We start from the raw sequence: 22884 nt of genomic DNA on the forward strand, positions 1-22884 counted from the left end.
CTCGAAACACATAAAATCGGGAGATACCCTTTTATGGGAGCTACACTAAAATATTGACCTAACTTAATAATTTTTTGCCAAATATTAGCTTAACCAATAATTTATCATATTAGAAGATTTTAGATTCATCAAAAAATAAATGTAGGCAAAACCGTAGAAACACTTAAAAACACCATTTATGAGGGCTTCGAATATACCTCATCAATACCTCAATTTGCACCAAAACTGTGTTCCATTATACTTATTGAAGTGTAAACATTCGAAAAATATTAACATTAGATCACTCAAATGCTTCCCTGAATTAATACCCGTTTTTTGGAATCTTGCCCCAATGTGCGCCGTTCGGACTCGGCGATATACGGTAGGTCCCATATCATTGAGCTAATATGAATCGGGGTGCACTCATTGATATGAGAGAAGTCTCCCTTGTCCCTTATGGGATGTTTGTGGAACAATTATTATTATATGTATTTGCAAAAATTACGAATGTGTGTCTTCTACCTCACGTACAAGAAAACGCCAACTTTTTATATATGTTTCATCTACAAAAATACTGAACCTATGTTACATATTTTGTTGAATTTTGATGAAGGCACGATACCTCTCCTATGCAATATTTTTAAAACGCTATATTTGCCAAAAATTGCGAATGTATCGGTTTGAAAATATATTTGTAAGATAATGGTGATTGTATCTCCAAATTAATTATCGGTTCAGATTTGGATATAGGCTCCCTATATATTTTCGACCGATTTCACTTATTTGCTGTGCGAAACACTCTATAAACGTCCGAGTTCGGTAAAATTTGGAATGTGTGACTGATTTCGGTCTAAAAATAAATGCGACAAATTATATCGAAACCCCTCAGTCTTTGGAATTTTGGAGGATTTTACAACATTATTTAACCAACAGGCCTTATAGGGGTATTAAAGTCTAGGTGCCCGGACATACCTTCCACGGACATAACTCCCAAATGATGATGATAGATCAGGTTCCAATATGGTACATATCGATCCAAAATCTCGGTTACCTCCCGCACAAAATTTCGGAAAGTTCACTTTAAGACCTTCTCTCCAATCACTTTGAGTTTGTTGAAGCAACTTGCATTCGCTGCCTCAATTACGACGGTTAAAGTGTTTTCATGGTCAAGTCCATACCTCTTGATAAACCAGCCCGAAATGTGTAAAAACCCACCATTTGTGTTTAAGTGCAGTTTAGGGTCTGCTCGAAGATCCTTTGGAAATGTATATCGATGCTCTTCGTTGTGGTCCTGTATACAGCGATATTATGTTTGTGTGAACAATTCCACGCTTCCTGGCATACTGGTCCAAAAGTTATACGATGACCCGCTGAAATGTCTAGTGGGTGTGATATCTATCGAAAAAATATGACTCTCAAAATAAGATCCACTTCCATAATGGACTATGTCGGTCCATTCCTTTAAATACCTCCTACGCAACACTTTTGAACATTAATCCTAATCCACATTTTGATCGGCAAGTTCAAATGTCCAAAAAGGGCCACAAAATTCTGAAAGGACCCTAAATACATTCAATGTGTCCGTAGATTAAAGTTTCAAATCACACAGGCTGAGGGTGTATCGCTGTCGACAAAGTCGATTGAAACTTTTTACTCGTTAAATTTAGCATTCTTTTTTCAATTTTAATATTTTTTAGCACTATTTTAACTCTGATTTAGCTGTAACACATTTTTTATATCGTCACACTGTTTTCAAGAGTTCCCCTATGGTGAAAGCTTTCAGCAGTTTGGGTCTGCCGAACTTATAGTTTTTTCCTTAGTAGGTCTGTAGTTGGTGTGGACGAGTTGAGCAGCAAATATTAGCTTTTACTACCTTTAGTTTTTGTTAAAGGCAAATTTTGCACTTCATATGAAATATGGACCAAGCTGAGCTCTGTACTTTAGAGTTGTGCCAAATGAACTATATGGAACTATCTAGTTCACTACGCATTTCCAATGGCATACATCATTTGTGTGAAAAAACTGCGTATACCTAATATCAAACGTTAGGTTTTATGACGTTACTCATTCGTTTTGGAACTAATACAATGAACTAGGAACTATAATTGTTCCACAAACATCCCATACGGGACAAGGGAGACTTCTGTCATATCAATGAGCGCACCCCGATTCATATTAGCTCAATGATATGGGACCTACAGTTTATCGCCGAGTCCGAACGGCGTGTCCTAAGACACCACTTGTAGAGAAGTTTTACATGGCTGAAATACTCAGGAAATGTCGCCAACATTGTTGAGGGGTATTTTGCCAACGTTGAAAATTTTGATGTTTGACTGGCCGGGGAATCGAACCCACGACCTTCAGCGTGCAAGGCGGGTGTGCATACCATTGCACCACGTTGACACCCACGAACTAGGAACTAGATTGCCCAATTCTATCAAACTTCATCATCACAAAGTCAACCAAATTCGTTGCTTAGTATCTATCATCCCCTAAATAAACCATTGCCATGTAACTATTGTAGCGTTACCTAAATTACAATATTTTACTACTGATTTTGTATTTTTTTTTTATACCCTCCACCATAGGATGGGGGTATATTAAGTTTGTCACTACGTTTGTAACTACTCGAAATAATCATTGTAGACCCCACAAAGTATATATATTCTTGATCAGCGTGCAATTCTACATCGATATAGCCATGTCCGTCCGTCTGTCCGTCTGTCCGTCTGTGGAAATCACTCTAGCGTCCGAACGGATTGACGTAGGTTGATGAAATTTTGGGAAAATATGTTATATTTACGTAGGACTTTTGGTATTGAAAACGGGCTATGTAGGTCCACCCTTTCGTATAGCCCCCATACAAAATGACGCGTGACGCGTCGTCGTTTTAAGGAATTTTTAAGATATTTGGCCCATTTTACCACCGAATTGATTGTAATTTGGTACTTTGTGTCTCCAGAGGCCAAAAAATATTCCTACCAAAGTTGGGTTATATAGGTCCACGTTTTGGTATAGCCCCCATATAAGGCCCCATATAAAGTACGCGTCATTTTAATATATTTTGAATGTATTAGACCCATTTGACAACAGAATTGGTTGTAATTTGGTATTTTGTGTCTTCAGAGGTCAGAAAACATTCCTACCAAAGTTGGGTTATATAGGTCCACGTTTTGGTATAGTCCCCATATAACGCCCCAAATAAAGTACGCGTCATTTGAAAATATATTTTGAATGTATTTGACACATTTGACCACAGAATCGGTTGTAACTTCGTATTTTGTGTTTCCAGAGGCTAAGAAACATTTCTACCATAAAATGTTTATATAGGTCCACGTGTTGATATAGCCCCCATAATACAATATCTCCCGATTTTCGATATTTTGAACGTTTTAGCCTCATTATCACTCCGAGATGGCTGAAATTTGGTATTTAGTCTTCTTTAGGCGTATAAAACTTTCCCCCAAAAATGTGTAGGTATAGGTCCACGCCATCATATAGCCCCCATAGAACGGTACCTTCCGAATTTCGGTATTTTGAAGGTTGTGGCCACATTAATCCACCGAAATGGCTGAAATTTGTGGTGGAGGGTATAAAAAGTTCGGCCCGACCGAACTTAACGCTTTTCTTACTTGTTTAATTTCAGATAATAACATCCATGCACACATCTGCTGGTCATAATCATTTGCTATGGTGTTAAATGCAAATATTGATTTTAGAGCTCTATGGACTCTGTTTTTGTGTGAATTTATAATAAAATAATTGCATGTTATAGATACTAAATAAAATATTTAGCAACAACATATATCAAATACTAGGGGAAAATATTTTATATTTAGAATAGTTTTTTTGACTATGCATACAAATGTGTATTGTAATTTACTTAATTGATTGATGTACACCAATGTGTGTTTTGCAGGTGGTTTAAATTTTAAATAAAAATTGATTAAAAACTTAAACTATGGTTGGAAATTTGTTATTAAAGAGTTTCAGATTGAGTAAAAAAATAAAATAAAAAAATTTGGTTTGGAAAATTTTTGGAAATTTGATGTTTCAAAATTGATAAAATTATATTTAACTGTCCCAAATAGGATTATATTTTTTATTAAAACGTTCATGATTAGGTTTAGAATCAGTTCAGGTCCTCAGAAAAATTTATGGGTCTATTGGACTGGGCCAATCCTGGGTCCATTGGGTTATAAAATTTTATATTAGCAGGACATTTTTTTGTTATGATGGGCAATTTCATTGAAATACCCCCAAACATTTAAGCTTTTGTTAAACTCTTCCAATTTAATGCCATCCAAAATATCTCTAATTCGCTTCCTAAAACTTTCAACAATTTTATAATTCCTTCTTCTCCTTTCTTTTTGTTTTAAGGCCAAACAATAATTTGACTTTGTTTTTTCCGTTTATTTTATTCCCAACAAAAGTCCAAGAAATAAAATAATAAAACCAACTCACAACAACAGCAACAAAACCAAAATACACAACATAAATAATACTTACCGGCACCATCACGCCATTCTTCGACACCATAGTCCGGCAAAGAATTTGAGTCTAATTTATTTTTATTGCGGCGTTTGCCATCTACTTTTGTTTTATTTTTCAGTTCAGGAAGGGGCGGTGAGAATTACATTTGCAGTGATTCCAACATTTTTTATTTTTATTCATTGCAATTGGGTACAGATGTTATTTGTTTAAGTGAGTGGTGTATGTGTGTGTCCGTTCGTTTGTTGGTGTTTATTTAACATTATTTTGTTTGAGGATTGTTTAAATGGGAAACATGGAGGCATGGATGGATACAGGCGAGGTTACAGGACAGGCGTACAATTACATGGCGTATTGTAGACGTTACACAGGACGGACGATGGCCAGCCGAAAGAAGAAAAAAACAGATTTGTTTTTTTTTTCACCAAATATATTTAACACAAACACACACACATTCGTACAGCGTATAATAGAAGGATAAAATCAACGTTTATGTTGTTGTTTTGTTGTTAAGTGTCGTCGTCCATTGTCGGCAGCGAGTTGTAAAAATGCAAAAAAATGGTATTCGTTGATAGATGTTATTAGATTTTATAGTTGTTGGTATTGTTATTGTTGTTCAAGACCATTTTTCCCAGCATTTTATTTTGTTGTCGTAGTTTGTTAGCAAGGAATGTGTTCACAGCCATGTTTTTATGTAGTTTGTAGTTTGAGACAGCGATTATTATATTTGGAATAAAAAGAAACGAAAAGATTGGAAAAAACGAAATGTTAGAAGAAAAATAAAAATAATTATTTAGTAAAATAAAATAAAAGATAATTCAAACCTAAAGATTACGTTTAAGTTGTGGAGTATTTTAAAGAATATCAAATTTAAAAGTATGTTGTGCAAGTCGTGCCAAATGTGCAAATTAAAATAACAAAGAACTAGAATATGACTTTTTGAAAACTGCAAAGATCCGTAATAAATTTAAATATGTTGCTGAAAGGCCCAGGCATCTTCCCTACATTTCAGTTTGATTAACCAAGAAAATAGTCCTACGCGAAAGCCTAAAGTCGTTAAAATTCTAAAAAAAAAATACTCGTAGAAATGTTGCTTATAGGCGAGTATGGTTTCAAAATTTTGTTTCTACCCTCAGCCTATGCATACGTTCAAAAACGTGCACCAAAGTAATCCCAGCGAAATGTTCGATGCAAAGGATGCTATTGAATCATGGGTGCAAGTGATGTGGCATGTCATCTTTTTAGCATTTTCACTCATGAATTTTATATGAGCGTGACCACCATAAGATGAAATTCATTTTCGGATCTTAAGATGACATTCATTGTCGGAACCTAAGCATGTCATTTTCACCAACCCTTTGGCATGACATTTTCATGTCTTGTTTGGAAAACGGAAAATTCTGTATTGAAATATTATTCTCATGACAAACCAAACTCTTTATTAATTCAAACTAATTCATGAAATAACTAAAACTAATTTATCAGCATAAAGTTTACATCCAAAATTTCAATTTAATCACCGTCGCTGCACCGCAACAGAGTTTACTTCGTCCACTCTCAGCCACTGATTGTGTTTCATCTTACAAAAGCTTTTCTATTATCTTCTCATCACCAGTTCAGATTTCGACATGGACTCCAACAGCACTCCTTTAAGAATTTCTAGTTCGTGAACCTATATATAATTTGTAATTTTGTAATTTTATAACAAACATTTTGGAAATGTATACTCTTTTGTTTTGATGTCGCTACTTGTAGGGATGTACAAATCGACTTGTTTGTTTATAGTGATCTGTAAAAATGATTCAACTGCTGATGAACAGATCGGATCTTTCACGACTTCATTTGCATGGGTTTAAATGCTAATGAAAAAATCGGATCTTTCACGACTTGCTTTGAACCAATGCAAAATATGCCATGAAATCATGTCATCGCATAGAACCCCTTCCTTCAAATTTTGCTGGGAATGGTTTTAGATCCCATATAACCGTTCCAGGCAATTTGGAGTTGATTTACCTGATTTGATGGATTAATCAATTTTAATCACACATTGCGTAATTTATTAACTTTGAATATTATCTCAATTTTCGATTTCATATATTGTGAAGGAATCAGCTGTAATTTATCGTTTCAGGTTCTGTATGGAGTTAAAATTTCTGCACCAATAATAATAAAATGTTTAACCACCAACAGACGTAGACCACCAATATAACAGTAACTATCGATTTCAAGTACTTTGAAATTTCCATCCACTTGTTTTAACGTAATTAGCTATTCTCAAGTCCTCTATGGATAGGATAGCTCACTCGCATCTAACTTCCACAAAATTAATAATTGGATACAAAAAAAAAAAAAAAAAAAAAATAATAATAATAATAAAATAAAAATCCATGCTATGATCTGGAGAAGAAGCTGGTATACAGGACAACACGAGAGAGAGAGAGAGACTTCGGCAAGAACGAACTTTTTATATCCTCCACCATGAAATGTTCTCAACTAAGATATAATAACTAGTTTTATTTCTGTTACGAAATTACATATCGCACCTTTTCAAAATGTTTAAAATTTCATTTTTATTAAAGAACAAGTAAAAAAGTATCAGTCGGCTTTGACGACAGATATATACCCTCAGCCAATGTGAATTGAAACTTTCATCTACAGACAGATCGAATGTATTTAGGGTCTTTTTAGAATCTCTTGGATCTTTTTGGACATTTGAACTTGCCGACAAAAATGTGGATTAGGATTAAAGTTTAAAAGTGTTGCGGAGGAGGTAGGTAAAGGAATGGACCGACTTGGTCCATTATGGAAGTGGTTCTAATTTTGGGAGTATTTTTTCGACAGATATCGCCCCCACTAGTCATTTCAATGGATCATCGTAAAACTTTTGGAGCAGTATGCCAGGAAGCATGGACTTGTACAAGGAAAACATAATGTCGAAAACAAGACCACAACGGACAGCATCGGAATACATTTCCAGAGGATCTTCGAACAGACCCTAAACTGTATTTAGACACAAATGTTGAACTTTTGTGGGGGAGGTACCCTGAGGAGTTAAACTAAATTTGGACAAAATTGGTGTGGACCAGTTCGATAGGTATCGTGCTCTCCAGCGACTACATATGGTGCCATAGGGGTTTTTACAACTTTCGGGCGGTTCCCTCAAGAAGTATGGACTTGCCCCTGAAAAAACTTTTACCGTCGTTATTGAGGCAGCGAGTGCAAGAAATCAGAGTGATTTGAGAGCAGGTGAACTTATCCGAAATTTTGTATGGGAGGTGGGGCAACTCCGTGTGAGAGTTATGTTGCGCTCCAAACACCACACACAGTGTCACAGGGGTTTGTTGCAGCTTTCAGACTCTTTACTTAGGAGTATGTACTAGCCCCAGATAAAACTTGTAACGTCGTGTGGGGGGCGGTGAATAGAAGTTTTTGTACAAAAATCAAATCGATTCGATAGCAGGTCCTAAACTGAACTTTACGGAAATTTTGTGTGGGAGGTACCCGAAGGAGTATACCGATTGAAACCATATTGGAACTTCATCTAAGTCTTGCAGAAATTTTACGATGTGCAAAGTATGGACCAAATCAGTTACCCGCTTCAAGAGTTATCGTGCGCATAAATTTTCCGAATCTTTTCGAAGTTTTGTTGGGGGAGGTATCGGAACGAGTGGACCGAACTTAAACTAAGTTTGGACAAAATATTACGAAGCCAAATTTTGGACTGAATCGGTTGATCCGTTAGAGAGTTATCGTGCTCTCCAGCCAGCTAGACAGACAGACGGACGGACATGGCTAAATCAACTGCAAATTGTCTGAAACGGATTTAGTCCAAACATATTTGGGGTCTAAAACCATTATTTCGGCAAGGCACATTTTGCCCTTATGAAAGTGTATATACCCTCGTTAGCATAAATGCTGAGGGTATAACTATACATAATGCTCAACGGCACCCACAGTAAAAATCTCCCAATAATTTGGTACTCTTTCATAAAAAAATACCGTTATGCCACTCTTCGTGTATTCAGAGCTAATAATAATGTATCAACAGTTTTTGAGTCTACTGCAAAATAAAAAAAAAATTGATTTACTACCATTTTGTTGAAAAGGTGCGATAGGTCCATAAGTTACGTTGGGAAATTTTCTGACCGTTGGGAACACTAAATACCAAACTACAGCCAATGCGCTGGCATTTATTGTGGGAGAAGTTTTGTGACCACTGGAAAATTTAGCTAAAATCCTCAAAATATCGAAAATCGGGAGGTACCATTATATTGGGGCTTTACCAAAATATAGGCAATATCGTCGGTATCAGCAAGAGCATACGAGAAAACCTTAGAAACCACATATACATCAAAAAGTAAAAAATGGCACATGGAACACTTAAGCATGACATATATGTTGACCAATTTTTGAGGGAATAAGTTTCGTGACCTAGGGTATTGGATCTATGGGTATGAGCCCGAAATAAAACAGCAGTCGACTGTGTGGGTCTTCGAAGTCGAGCCAAACCCAATGAAAGTTGTTCATCCACTTCGAAGCAAATGGTCGCCTGTTTTGCAAAACTGGTCATGTGGCGACCAGAGATGGTCTATCTGCAATTATGACGTATCTGATATACATTTCTGACGTATATTACATACGTCGGAAACGTCGTAAACCTAGCCAAACAAAAAAGGTTTTTTTGACATAATAAACAAACGAATTTTATAACCTAAAAATCGATGTTTTTATACCCTCAGGATTTATGCTAACGAGGGTATATACAATTTGGACAATTTGGAGTTGATTTAGACATGCCCGTCCGTCTGTATGTCTGTTTGGGTGGTGCGCACGACTCTCGAACGGATTAACCGATTCGAACCAAACTTTGGGTATCGTAATATTTTGACTAAACTTAGTTTAAGTTCGAAGACGGGCCATATCGGTCCACTCCTTCCGGTACCTCCCTCACAAAAGATCGGAAATGTTCGGAAAATTGGTGTGCACGATAACTCATGAAGGTAGTAACCGATTTGGTCCAGACTTTAAACATCCTTATATATCTACCAGATATAAATCAGGTTCGAATATGGACTATATTTGTCCACTCCTTCGGGTACCTCCCACACAAAATTTTGGATAAATTCAATTTAAGACCTGCTCTCGAATCACTTTGATTTTTGTTGAAGCAACTGCATTCGCTGCCTCAATTACTACAGTAAAATTTTTTTCAGGGGCAAGTCCATACTTCTATAGAAAACAGCCCTAAAGTTGTAAAAAAAACCTATAGCACCATATGTAGTGGTCGGAGAGCTCGTACCGAATACTGCGTTCGTCCACACTTTGGATATTGTAATATTTCTTCGAATATTATATGAAATTTGAAGGTGGTGCTTATAGGTCCACCCCTTCCGGTACCTCCCCCACAAAATTTCGAAAATATTCGCTTAAATGGTACGCGCGATATCTCATAGACGTAGCAACCGATTTGGTCAAACTTTGGATATCTAAATATTGCCGAAACTTAGTTTATGTTCAAATTTGGGCCCTCTATGTCCAATCCGTGGGGTATCACCCACAAAATTGTTCAAGATTTTTGTGTTGTTAAGGGTATGTTCGAGGATCCTGTGGACATTTTACCGAACGTTTTCCTAGTGGCCCTGTTTACAGCGATATTATGTTTTTTTTTGGGCTAGTATGGTAGAAAAACACTATCAATATCCCCACAAATGTTTGAGCTTTAATTCCTACCATATTTTTGTCGGTTCATACACCCAAAATTTTGAAAAATAAGTATTTCAATCAACACAGGCTGAGGGTATATCTATGTTGGCAAAGTCGACTATTACATGTTTACTTGTTTTATCTGAGTTTTATTGACGATGCACTTAAATGCGTTTCAACAAAATTGACCAGTATTAATGAAGACATTCAGAGCATAGGCGCTAAGCTATCCCAATTTTAATATTTTGAATTTTACCAGTCAAAAGCTTATGTACAGGGGTAGTGGTGTAGGGTATCACATAGTCGGCCCCGACCCGACTAGAGCCTTGGCTCACTTGTTTAAAAATAATAATTTTCTCCAAAATTAGTCATGTTTGTAAGCGTTTTTCTCCTTAAGATGTTATTTTCTTTTTTTGGGTATGTTATGATATAATTGACCTAAAACTGTAAACTACTCCCTCCGGTACTTCCTCTACAAAAGTTCATATATTTAAGCATGTGTTTGCAGGGAATCATTTTGACGAAATATAATCGCAAATAATTAAAAAAATCATAAAATTGGCAGAAAACCCGGAATTTAATATATTCTACAGACGTCAATATTAAAAGACTTGTGTTTGCCTCTTTTCTTTTTGTTACAGATCGTTGGTGTATCTTTATTGACAAAACCAACTGATATATTTTTAATTGTTGTTTTATTGGCAACAAGAAACAGGTTGTTTACAACAAATAGTAATGATCCAACCAATATTTCCTGTTTTTCTTCATCGAAATGTCTCAAATCAAATCATGTAATATACATTCAGGTTTGGTTTATTTAATCATTTATAATTTCACTGGGGTAAATTATTTTATTTTTAACCTAATTTTTAAAATTATAAGATTTTAAAATTGTGCATGCGGCATCAAACAAAAATAACAAAATGTGCAAGGCTTTTATTGTAAGATGAACTGAAAGAACAAACATACTACGATACATACCATAGCTTCGATTTAACATTGCCATCTCTGACAAGATTGCTGTTGTTGGTGCTGGCATTTCTGAAGGAAAGAAACAAAATTATACAATAAGAAACATTAATAGAATTTGAAGTGGCGTTATTCCGAGAAAATCAAACTTATGATGGAATTTTTCAATTATAGAATTCAAATAGGAATATGAAGTTTCTGATCAAATTTTATTACTTTGTCGCCAAGTTATTTTTATGGCTTTTAATTTAAATTATTTTCATCGCGTGGCAAAACCTGCATAGATACGTACCATCTAACTTTATATTGCCATCAGTTTCTCCTAATGAATTTTTTGCCACGCATCGATAGGTACCAAAATCATTTGGACCAACATTGCGGATTTTCAATTTCATATGCTTCATATAGCCATTGACAATGGATGCGGTTTCGTATTTATCACCGGCACGTGAGGTGTCTGGAAAGAGATTTAAAATAAAAAGAAATGCAAATTAAACAAGTTAAAGTAGAGTATGAAATTGAGAATAAATTAGTAAGGTTAGTTGAATAAAACCTTATATGTAATTCAACTGACTATATTCAAGGGTTAATTGAAGGGCAGCTTAAGGATATTTTGGTTAGTTGTTCCCCCTTGAAAAACTAAACAACGCTTTAGGAGTGAACATGATTTGAGTATTTTGTTTGAAAATTAAAGTTTACACAACTTAACTCCCCTTCTCTGCCATCTACAAATTACCAATAAACGCACACCTTGGTAATGACTCAAACTTCGATTTGCTTGAAGAAAAGAAAAACCAAACACAAACTTCGACAACAAAGTTTAACCATTAATCAGTGTGATATCGACATTCAACCCATCCCCCTACTTTAGAGTAAAACGAAACTTTTTGCCAAATAAAGGTATTTTGAAAAATGATACCAGGATATTTCTGGCAATTATATTTAATATTGCCTTTAATTTCCTAAAATGAAAAAAAAAATCCTCGTAATTATATTTGAAAAATTATATCATAAAATGTTGGTTTGTTGTTGTTGTGGTTTATAAAATTTAATGAATTTATTTGAAACCAACCACCACCAAATATTTTTCACAATTGAAGAGAGAGAAAGACAGGAAAAAAATTTACCAACCAAATTAAATGCAACCGAAATTCAAATTATCAAAATCCGCTTAAAAACATCGATTGCAATTTTCCAATTTGTTCCGCTCGATTGTGAAAAATTATTAATTTGCACAAAGTCTGTACTGTGATTGTTATTTGTTGCGTGCGTGTGTGAATGTATGTAGCCATGATTGCTCGTGTGTTTGTGTGGTCAAATAACAAATTCTCATGCTGAACATAGCTTTAATTTGCTGCCCACAGAAATACTCGGATATTCGGGTGGATATGATATGGAATATGCATTTTTAAAAAGAGATTGCGAAAAATATTCTTCAAAAAATCAACATTTCCTATGAGCTGAAAAATATTCGTTAAAAAATCAACGTTTATTGTGGAGCTGGCCCTTAAAAAATATTCGTTAAAAATTAACGTTTATTGTGGAGCTGGCCCTAGAAAAATATTCGTTAAAAAATCAACGTTTATTGTGGAGCTGGCCCTTGAAAAATATTCTTTAAAAAATCCACGTTTATTATGGAGCTGGCCCTTGAAAAATATTCTTTAAAAAATTCACGTTTATTGAGAAAAATATTCTTTAAAAAATCAACGTTTATTGCGGAGCTGGCCTTAAAAATATTCGTTAAAAAATCCACGTTTATTGTGGAGCTGGCCCTTGAAAAATATTCTTTAATAAATCCACGTTTATTGTGGAGCTGGCCCTTGAAAAATATTCTTTAAAAAATCCACGTTTATTGTGGAGCTGGCCCTTGAAAAATATTCTTTAAAAAATCCACGTTTATTGTGGAGCTGGCCCTTGAAAAATATTCTTTAAAAAATCCACGTTTATTGTGGAGCTGGCCCTTGAAAAATATTCTTTAAAAAATCCACGTTTATTGTGGAGCTGGCCCTTGAAAAATATTCTTTAAAAAATCCACGTTTATTGTGGAGCTGGCGCTTGAAAAATATTCTTTAAAAAATCCACGTTTATTGTGGAGCTGGCGCTTGAAAAATATTCTTTAAAAAATCCACGTTTATTGTGGAGCTGGCCCTTGAAAAATATTCTTTAAAAAATCCACGTTTATTGTGGAGCTGGCCCTTGAAAAATATTCTTTAAAAAATCCACGTTTATTGTGGAGCTGGCCCTTGAAAAATATTCTTTAAAAAATCCACGTTTATTGTGGAGCTGGCCCTTGAAAAATATTCTTTAAAAAATCCACGTTTATTATGGAGCTGGCCCTTGAAAAATATTCTTTAAAAAATCCACGTTTATTGTGGAGCTGGCCCTTGAAAAATATTCTTTAAAAAATCCACGTTTATTGTGGAGCTGGCCCTTGAAAAATATTCTTTAAAAAATCCACGTTTATTGTGGAGCTGGCCCTTGAAAAATATTCTTTAAAAAATCCACGTTTATTGTGGAGCTGGCCCTTGAAAAATATTCTTTAAAAAATCCACGTTTATTGTGGAGCTGGCCCTTCAAAAATATTCTTTAAAAAATCCACGTTTATTGTGGAGCTGGCCCTTGAAAAATATTCTTTAAAAAATCCACGTTTATTGTGGAGCTAGCCCTTGAAAAATATTCTTTAAAAAATCCACGTTTAGTGTGGAGCTGGCCCTTGAAAAATATTCTTTAAAAAATCCACGTTTAGTGTGGAGCTGGCCCTTGAAAAATATTCTTTAAAAAATCCACGTTTATTGTAGAGCTGGCCCTTGAAAAATATTCTTTAAAAAATCCACGTTTATTGTGGAGCTGTCCCTTGAAAAATATTCTTTAAAAAATCCACGTTTATTGTGGAGCTGGCCCTTGAAAAATATTCTTTAAAAAATCCACGTTTATTGTGGAGCTGGCCCTTGAAAAATATTCTTTAAAAAATCCACGTTTATTGTGGAGCTGGCCCTTGAAAAATATTCTTTAAAAAATCCACGTTTATTGTTGGGCTGACCCTTGAAAAATATTCTTTAAAAAATCTGCGTTTATTGTGGACCTGACCCTTGAAAAATATTCTTTAAAAAATCCACGTTTATTGTGGAGCTGGCCCTTGAAAAATATTCTTTAAAAAATCCACGTTTATTGTGGAGCTGGCCCTTGAAAAATATTCTTTAAAAAATCCACGTTTATTGTGGAGCTGGTCCTTGAAAAATATTCTTTAAAAATTCCACGATTATTGTGGAGCTGGCCCTTGAAAAATATTCTTTGAAAAATCCACGTTTATTGTGGAGCTGGCCCTTGAAAAATATTCTTTAAAAAATCCAAGTTTATTGTGAAGCTGCCCTTGAAAAATATTCTTTAAAAAATCCACGATTATTGTGGAGCTGGCCCTTGAAAAATATTCTTTAAAAAATCCACGTTTATTGTGTAGCTAAGCCTTGAAAAATATTCTTTAAAAAATCCACGATTATTGTGGAGCTGGCCCTTGAAAAATATTCTTTAAAAAAACCCACGTTTATTGTGTAGCTAAGCCTTGAAAAATATTCTTTAAAAATCCACGTTTATTGTGTAGCTAAGCCTTGAAAAATATTCTTTAAAAATCCACGTTTATTGTGTAGCTAAGCCTTGAAAAATATTTTTTAAAAAATTCACGTTTATTGTGGAGTTGGCCCTTGAAAAATATTCTTTAAAAAATCCACGTTTATTGTGTAACTGGCCCTTGAAAAATATTCTTTAAAAAATCCACGTTTATTGTGGAGCTGGCCCTTGAAAAATATTCTTTAAAAAATCCACGTTTATTGTGGAGCTGGCCCTTGAAAAATATTCTTTAAAAATCCACGTTTATTGTGGAGCTGGCCCTTGAAAAATATTCTTTAAAAAATCCACGTTTATTGTGGTGCTGGCCCTTGAAAAATATTCTTTAAAAAATCCACGTTTATTGTGTGGCTAAGCCTTGAAAAATATTCTTTAAAAAATCCACGTTTATTGTGTGGCTAAGCCTTGAAAAATATTCTTTAAAAAATCCACGTTTATTGTGTGGCTAAGCCTTGAAAAATATTCTTTAAAAAATCCACGTTTATTGTGTGGCTAAGCCTTGAAAAATATTCTTTAAAAAATCCACGTTTATTGTGTGGCTAAGCCTTGAAAAATATTCTTTAAAAAATCCACGTTTATTGTGGAGCTGGCCCTTGAAAAATATTCTTTAAAAAATGCACGTTTATTGTGGAGCTGGCCCTTGAAAAATATTCTTTAAAAAATGCACGTTTATTGTGGAGCTGGCCCTTGAAAAATATTCTTTAAAAAATCAACGTTTAATGTATAGCTGGCCCTTGAAAAATATTCCTTAAAAAATCCACGTTTATTGTGGAGCTGGCCCTTGAAAAATATTCTTTAAAAAATCCACGTTTAATGTATAGCTGGCCCTTGAAAAATATTCCTTAAAAAATCCACGTTTATTGTGGAGCTGGCCCTTGAAAAATATTCTTTAAAAAATCCACGTTTAATGTATAGCTGGCCCTTGAAAAATATTCCTTAAAAAATCCACGTTTATTGTGGAGCTGGCCCTTGAAAAATATTCTTTAAAAAATCCACGTTTATTGTGGAGCTGGCCCTTGAAAAATATTCTTTAAAAAATCCACGTTTATTGTGGAGCTGGCCCTTGAAAAATATTCTTTAAAAAATCCACGTTTATTGTGGAGCTGGCCCTTGAAAAATATTCTTTAAAAAATCCACGTTTAATGTATAGCTGGCCCTTGAAAAATATTCCTTAAAAAATCCACGTTTATTGTGGAGCTGGCCCTTGAAAAATATTCTTTAAAAAATCCACGTTTAATGTATAGCTGGCCCTTGAAAAATATTCCTTAAAAAATCCACGTTTATTGTGGAGCTGGCCCTTGAAAAATATTCTTTAAAAAATCCACGTTTATTGTGGAGCTGGCCCTTGAAAAATATTCTTTAAAAAATCCACGTTTATTGTGGAGCTGGCCCTTGAAAAATATTCTTTAAAAAATCCACGTTTATTGTGGAGCTGGCCCTTCAAAAATATTCTTTAAAAAATCCACGTTTATTGTGGAGCTGGCCCTTGAAAAATATTCTTTAAAAAATCCACGTTTATTGTGGAGCTAGCCCTTGAAAAATATTCTTTAAAAAATCCACGTTTAGTGTGGAGCTGGCCCTTGAAAAATATTCTTTAAAAAATCCACGTTTAGTGTGGAGCTGGCCCTTGAAAGATATTCTTTAAAAAATCCACGTTTATTGTAGAGCTGGCCCTTGAAAAATATTCTTTAAAAAATCCACGTTTATTGTGGAGCTGTCCCTTGAAAAATATTCTTTAAAAAATCCACGTTTATTGTGGAGCTGGCCCTTGAAAAATATTCTTTAAAAAATCCACGTTTATTGTGGAGCTGGCCCTTGAAAAATATTCTTTAAAAAATCCACGTTTATTGTGGAGCTGGCCCTTGAAAAATATTCTTTAAAAAATCCACGTTTATTGTTGGGCTGACCCTTGAAAAATATTCTTTAAAAAATCTGCGTTTATTGTGGACCTGACCCTTGAAAAATATTCTTTAAAAAATCCACGTTTATTGTGGAGCTGGCCCTTGAAAAATATTCTTTAAAAAATCCACGTTTATTGTGGAGCTGGCCCTTGAAAAATATTCTTTAAAAAATCCACGTTTATTGTGGAGCTGGTCCTTGAAAAATATTCTTTAAAAATTCCACGATTATTGTGGAGCTGGCCCTTGAAAAATATTCTTTGAAAAATCCACGTTTATTGTGGAGCTGGCCCTTGAAAAATATTCTTTAAAAAATCCAAGTTTATTGTGAAGCTGCCCTTGAAAAATATTCTTTAAAAAATCCACGATTATTGTGGAGCTGGCCCTTGAAAAATATTCTTTAAAAAATCCACGTTTATTGTGTAGCTAAGCCTTGAAAAATATTCTTTAAAAATCCACGTTTATTGTGTAGCTAAGCCTTGAAAAATATTCTTTAAAAATCCACGTTTATTGTGTAGCTAAGCCTTGAAAAATATTTTTTAAAAAATTCACGTTTATTGTGGAGTTGGCCCTTGAAAAATATTCTTTAAAAAATCCACGTTTATTGTGTAACTGGCCCTTGAAAAATATTCTTTAAAAAATCCACGTTTATTGTGTAACTGGCCCTTGAAAAATATTCTTTAAAAAATCCACGTTTATTGTGGAGCTGGCCCTTGAAAAATATTCTTTAAAAAATCCACGTTTATTGTGGAGCTGGCCCTTGAAAAATATTCTTTAAAAAATCCACGTTTATTGTGGAGCTGGCCCTTGAAAAATATTCTTTAAAAAATCCACGTTTATTGTGTGGCTAAGCCTTGAAAAATATTCTTTAAAAAATCCACGTTTATTGTGTGGCTAAGCCTTGAAAAATATTCTTTAAAAAATCCACGTTTATTGTGTGGCTAAGCCTTGAAAAATATTCTTTAAAAAATCCACGTTTATTGTGTGGCTAAGCCTTGAAAAATATTCTTTAAAAAATCCACGTTTATTGTGTGGCTAAGCCTTGAAAAATATTCTTTAAAAAATCCACGTTTATTGTGTGGCTAAGCCTTGAAAAATATTCTTTAAAAAATCCACGTTTATTGTGGAGCTGGCCCTTGAAAAATATTCTTTAAAAAATCCACGTTTATTGTGGAGCTGGCCCTTGAAAAATATTCTTTAAAAAATGCACGTTTATTGTGGAGCTGGCCCTTGAAAAATATTCTTTAAAAAATGCACGTTTATTGTGGAGCTGGATTCTTTAAAAAATCCACGTTTATTGTGGAGCTGGCCCTTGAAAAATATTCTTTAAAAAATCCACGTTTATTGTGGAGCTGGCCCTTGAAAAATATTCTTTAAAAAATCCACGTTTATTGTGGAGCTGGCCCTTGAAAAATATTCTTTAAAAAATCCACGTTTATTGTGGAGCTGGCCCTTGAAAAATATTCTTTAAAAAATCCACGTTTATTGTGGAGCTGGCCCTTGAAAAATATTCTTTAAAAAATCCACGTTTATTGTGGAGCTGGCCCTTGAAAAATATTCTTTAAAAAATCCACGTTTATTGTGTGGCTAAGCCTTGAAAAATATTCTTTAAAAAATCCACGTTTATTGTGTGGCTAAGCCTTGAAAAATATTCTTTAAAAAATCCACGTTTATTGTGTGGCTAAGCCTTGAAAAATATTCTTTAAAAAATCCACGTTTATTGTGTGGCTAAGCCTTGAAAAATATTCTTTAAAAAATCCACGTTTATTGTGTGGCTAAGCCTTGAAAAATATTCTTTAAAAAATCCACGTTTATTGTGGAGCTGGCCCTTGAAAAATATTCTTTAAAAAATCCACGTTTATTGTGGAGCTGGCCCTTGAAAAATATTCTTTAAAAAATCCACGTTTATTGTGGAGCTGGCCCTTGAAAAATATTCTTTAAAAAATCAACGTTTAATGTATAGCTGGCCCTTGAAAAATATTCCTTAAAAAATCCACGTTTATTGTGGAGCTGGCCCTTGAAAAATATTCTTTAAAAAATCCACGTTTAATGTATAGCTGGCCCTTGAAAAATATTCCTTAAAAAATCCACGTTTATTGTGGAGCTGGCCCTTGAAAAATATTCTTTAAAAAATCAACGTTTAATGTATAGCTGGCCCTTGAAAAATATTCCTTAAAAAATCCACGTTTATTGTGGAGCTGGCCCTTGAAAAATATTCCTTAAAAATCCACGTTAATTGTGGAGCTGGCCCTTGAAAAATATTCTTTAAAAAATCCACGTTTATTGTGGAGCTGGCCCTAGAAAAATATTCTTTAAAAAATCCACGTTTATTGTGGAGCTGGCCCTTGAAAAATATTCTTTAAAAAATCCACGTTTATTGTGGAGCTGGCCCTTGAAAAATATTCTTTAAAAAATCCCCGTTTATTGTGAAGCTGGCCCTTGAAAAATATTCTTTAAAAATTCCACGTTTATTGTGGAGCTGGTCCTTGAAAAATATTTTTTAAAAATTCCACGATTATTATGGAGCTGGTCCTTGAAAAATATTCTTTAAAAATTCCACGATTATTGTGGAGCTGGGCCTTGAAAAATATTCTTTAAAAAATCCACGTTTATTGTTGGGCTGGCTCATGAAAAATATTCTTTAAAAAATCCACGTTTATTGTTGGGCTGGCTCTTGAAAAATATTCTTTAAAAAATCCACGTTTATTGTGGAGCTGGCCCTTGAAAAATATTCTTTAAAAAATCCACGTTTATTGTGGAGCTGGCCCTTGAAAAATATTCTTTAAAAATCCACGTTTATTGTGTAGCTAAGCCTTGAAAAATATTCTTTAAAATCCACGTTTATTGTGGAGCTGGCCCTTGAAAAATATTCTTTAAAAAATCCACGTTTATTGCGGAGCTGGCCCTTGAAAAATATTCTTTAAAAAATCCACGTTTATTGTGGAGCTGGCCCTTGAAAAATATTCTTTAAAAAATCCACGTTTATTGTGGAGCTGGCCCCTGAAAAATATTCTTTAAAAAATCCACGTTTATTGTGGAGCTGGCCCTTGAAAAATATTCTTTAAAAAATCCACGTTTATTGTGGAGCTGGCCCTTGAAAAATATTCTTTAAAAAATCCACGTTTATTGTGGAGCTGGCCCTTGAAAAATATTCTTTAAAAAATCCCCGTTTATTGTGAAGCTGGCCCTTGAAAAATATTCTTTAAAAATTCCACGTTTATTGTGGAGCTGGTCCTTGAAAAATATTTTTTAAAAATTCCACGATTATTATGGAGCTGGTCCTTGAAAAATATTCTTTAAAAATTCCACGATTATTGTGGAGCTGGGCCTTGAAAAATATTCTTTAAAAAAATCCACGTTTATTGTTGGGCTGGCTCTTGAAAAATATTCTTTAAAAAATCCACGTTTATTGTTGGGCTGGCTCTTGAAAAATATTCTTTAAAAAATCCACGTTTATTGTGGAGCTGGCCCTTGAAAAATATTCTTTAAAAAATCCACGTTTATTGTGGAGCTGGCCCTTGAAAAATATTCTTTAAAAATCCACGTTTATTGTGTAGCTAAGCCTTGAAAAATATTCTTTAAAATCCACGTTTATTGTGGAGCTGGCCCTTGAAAAATATTCGTTAAAAAATATTCTTTAAAAAATCCAAGTTTATTGCGGAGCTGGCCCTTGAAAAATATTCTTTAAAAAATCCACGTTTATTGTGGAGCTGGCCCTTGAAAAATATTCTTTAAAAAATCCACGTTTATTGTGGAGCTGGCCCCTGAAAAATATTCTTTAAAAAATCCACGTTTATTGTGGAGCTGGCCCTTGAAAAATATTCTTTAAAAAATCCACGTTTATTGTGGAGCTGGCCCTTGAAAAATATTCTTTAAAAAATCCACGTTTATTGTGGAGCTGGCCCTTGAAAAATATTCTTTAAAAAATCAACGTTTAATGTATAGCTGGCCCTTGAAAAATATTCCTTAAAAAATCCACGTTTATTGTGGAGCTGGCCCTTGAAAAATATTCTTTAAAAAATCCACGTTTAATGTATAGCTGGCCCTTGAAAAATATTCCTTAAAAAATCCACGTTTATTGTGGAGCTGGCCCTTGAAAAATATTCTTTAAAAAATCCACGTTTAATGTATAGCTGGCCCTTGAAAAATATTCCTTAAAAATCCACGTTAATTGTGGAGCTGGCCCTTGAAAAATATTCTTTAAAAAATCCACGTTTATTGTGGAGCTGGCCCTAGAAAAATATTCTTTAAAAAATCCACGTTTATTGTGGAGCTGGCCCTTGAAAAATATTCTTTAAAAAATCCCAGTTTATTGTGAAGCTGGCCCTTGAAAAATATTCTTTAAAAATTCCACGTTTATTGTGGAGCTGGTCCTTGAAAAATATTTTTTAAAAATTCCACGATTATTATGGAGCTGGTCCTTGAAAAATATTCTTTAAAAATTCCACGATTATTGTGCAGCTGGGCCTTGAAAAATATTCTTTAAAAAAATCCACGTTTATTGTTGGGCTGGCTCTTGAAAAATATTCTTTAAAAAATCCACGTTTATTGTTGGGCTGGCTCTTGAAAAATATTCTTTAAAAAATCCACGTTTATTGTGGAGCTGGTCCTTGAAAAATATTCTTTAAAAAATCCACGTTTATTGTGGAGCTGGCCCTTGAAAAATATTCTTTAAAAAATCCACGTTTATTGTGGAGCTGGCCCTTGAAAAATATTCTTTAAAAAATCCACGTTTATTGTGGAGCTGGCCCTTGAAAAATATTCTTTAAAAAATCCACGTTTATTGTGGAGCTGGCCCTTGAAAAATATTCTTTAAAAAATCAACGTTTAATGTATAGCTGGCCCTTGAAAAATATTCCTTAAAAAATCCACGTTTATTGTGGAGCTGGCCCTTGAAAAATATTCTTTAAAAAATCCACGTTTAATGTATAGCTGGCCCTTGAAAAATATTCCTTAAAAATCCACGTTAATTGTGGAGCTGGCCCTTGAAAAATATTCTTTAAAAAATCCACGTTTATTGTGGAGCTGGCCCTTGAAAAATATTCTTTAAAAAATCCACGTTTATTGTGGAGCTGGCCCTTGAAAAATATTCTTTAAAAAATCCCCGTTTATTGTGAAGCTGGCCCTTGAAAAATATTCTTTAAAAATTCCACGTTTATTGTGGAGCTGGTCCTTGAAAAATATTTTTTAAAAATTCCACGATTATTATGGAGCTGGTCCTTGAAAAATATTCTTTAAAAATTCCACGATTATTGTGCAGCTGGGCCTTGAAAAATATTCTTTAAAAAAATCCACGTTTATTGTTGGGCTGGCTCTTGAAAAATATTCTTTAAAAAATCCACGTTTATTGTTGGGCTGGCTCTTGAAAAATATTCTTTAAAAAATCCACGTTTATTGTGGAGCTGGTCCTTGAAAAATATTCTTTAAAAAATCCACGTTTATTGTGGAGCTGGCCCTTGAAAAATATTCTTTAAAAAATCCACGTTTATTGTGGAGCTGGCCCTTGAAAAATATTCTTTAAAAAATCCACGTTTATTGTGGAGCTGGCCCTTGAAAAATATTCTTTAAAAAATCCACGTTTATTGTGGAGCTGGCCCTTGAAAAATATTCTTTAAAAAATCAACGTTTAATGTATAGCTGGCCCTTGAAAAATATTCCTTAAAAAATCCACGTTTATTGTGGAGCTGGCCCTTGAAAAATATTCTTTAAAAAATCCACGTTTAATGTATAGCTGGCCCTTGAAAAATATTCCTTAAAAAATCCACGTTTATTGTGGAGCTGGCCCTTGAAAAATATTCTTTAAAAAATCCACGTTTAATGTATAGCTGGCCCTTGAAAAATATTCCTTAAAAATCCACGTTAATTGTGGAGCTGGCCCTTGAAAAATATTCTTTAAAAAATCCACGTTTATTGTGGAGCTGGCCCTAGAAAAATATTCTTTAAAAAATCCACGTTTATTGTGGAGCTGGCCCTTGAAAAATATTCTTTAAAAAATCCCCGTTTATTGTGAAGCTGGCCCTTGAAAAATATTCTTTAAAAATTCCACGTTTATTGTGGAGCTGGTCCTTGAAAAATATTTTTTAAAAATTCCACGATTATTATGGAGCTGGTCCTTGAAAAATATTCTTTAAAAATTCCACGATTATTGTGCAGCTGGGCCTTGAAAAATATTCTTTAAAAAAATCCACGTTTATTGTTGGGCTGGCTCTTGAAAAATATTCTT

General features: G+C 34.1%; 1 protein-coding gene across 7 annotated transcripts in view; it reads right to left on the minus strand.

Annotated features, from left to right (window-relative positions):
- Window positions 1-22884, minus strand: part of DIP-kappa (Dpr-interacting protein kappa) — a 370228-nt gene that overhangs the window by 27157 nt on the left and 320187 nt on the right. For 4 of the 7 annotated variants that reach the window (XM_073967604.1, XM_073967603.1, XM_073967607.1 and 1 more), the window contains 3 exons: window positions 11435-11599; window positions 11155-11214; window positions 4489-4572 (listed from right to left, as the gene is read on the minus strand). In XM_073967604.1, the coding sequence (XP_073823705.1) occupies window positions 4489-4572; window positions 11155-11214; window positions 11435-11599 (309 nt within the window). The remainder of the gene's footprint in view (window positions 1-4488; window positions 4573-11154; window positions 11215-11434; window positions 11600-22884) is intronic. The other 3 variants (XM_073967606.1, XM_073967605.1, XM_073967609.1) reach the window with 1 other exon arrangement.

Source organism: Musca autumnalis, unplaced genomic scaffold, assembly GCF_047663935.1.
Source record: "Musca autumnalis isolate F117 unplaced genomic scaffold, ASM4766393v1 scaffold_2, whole genome shotgun sequence".
In the NCBI taxonomy this organism is placed as follows: Eukaryota; Metazoa; Arthropoda; class Insecta; order Diptera; family Muscidae; genus Musca; species Musca autumnalis.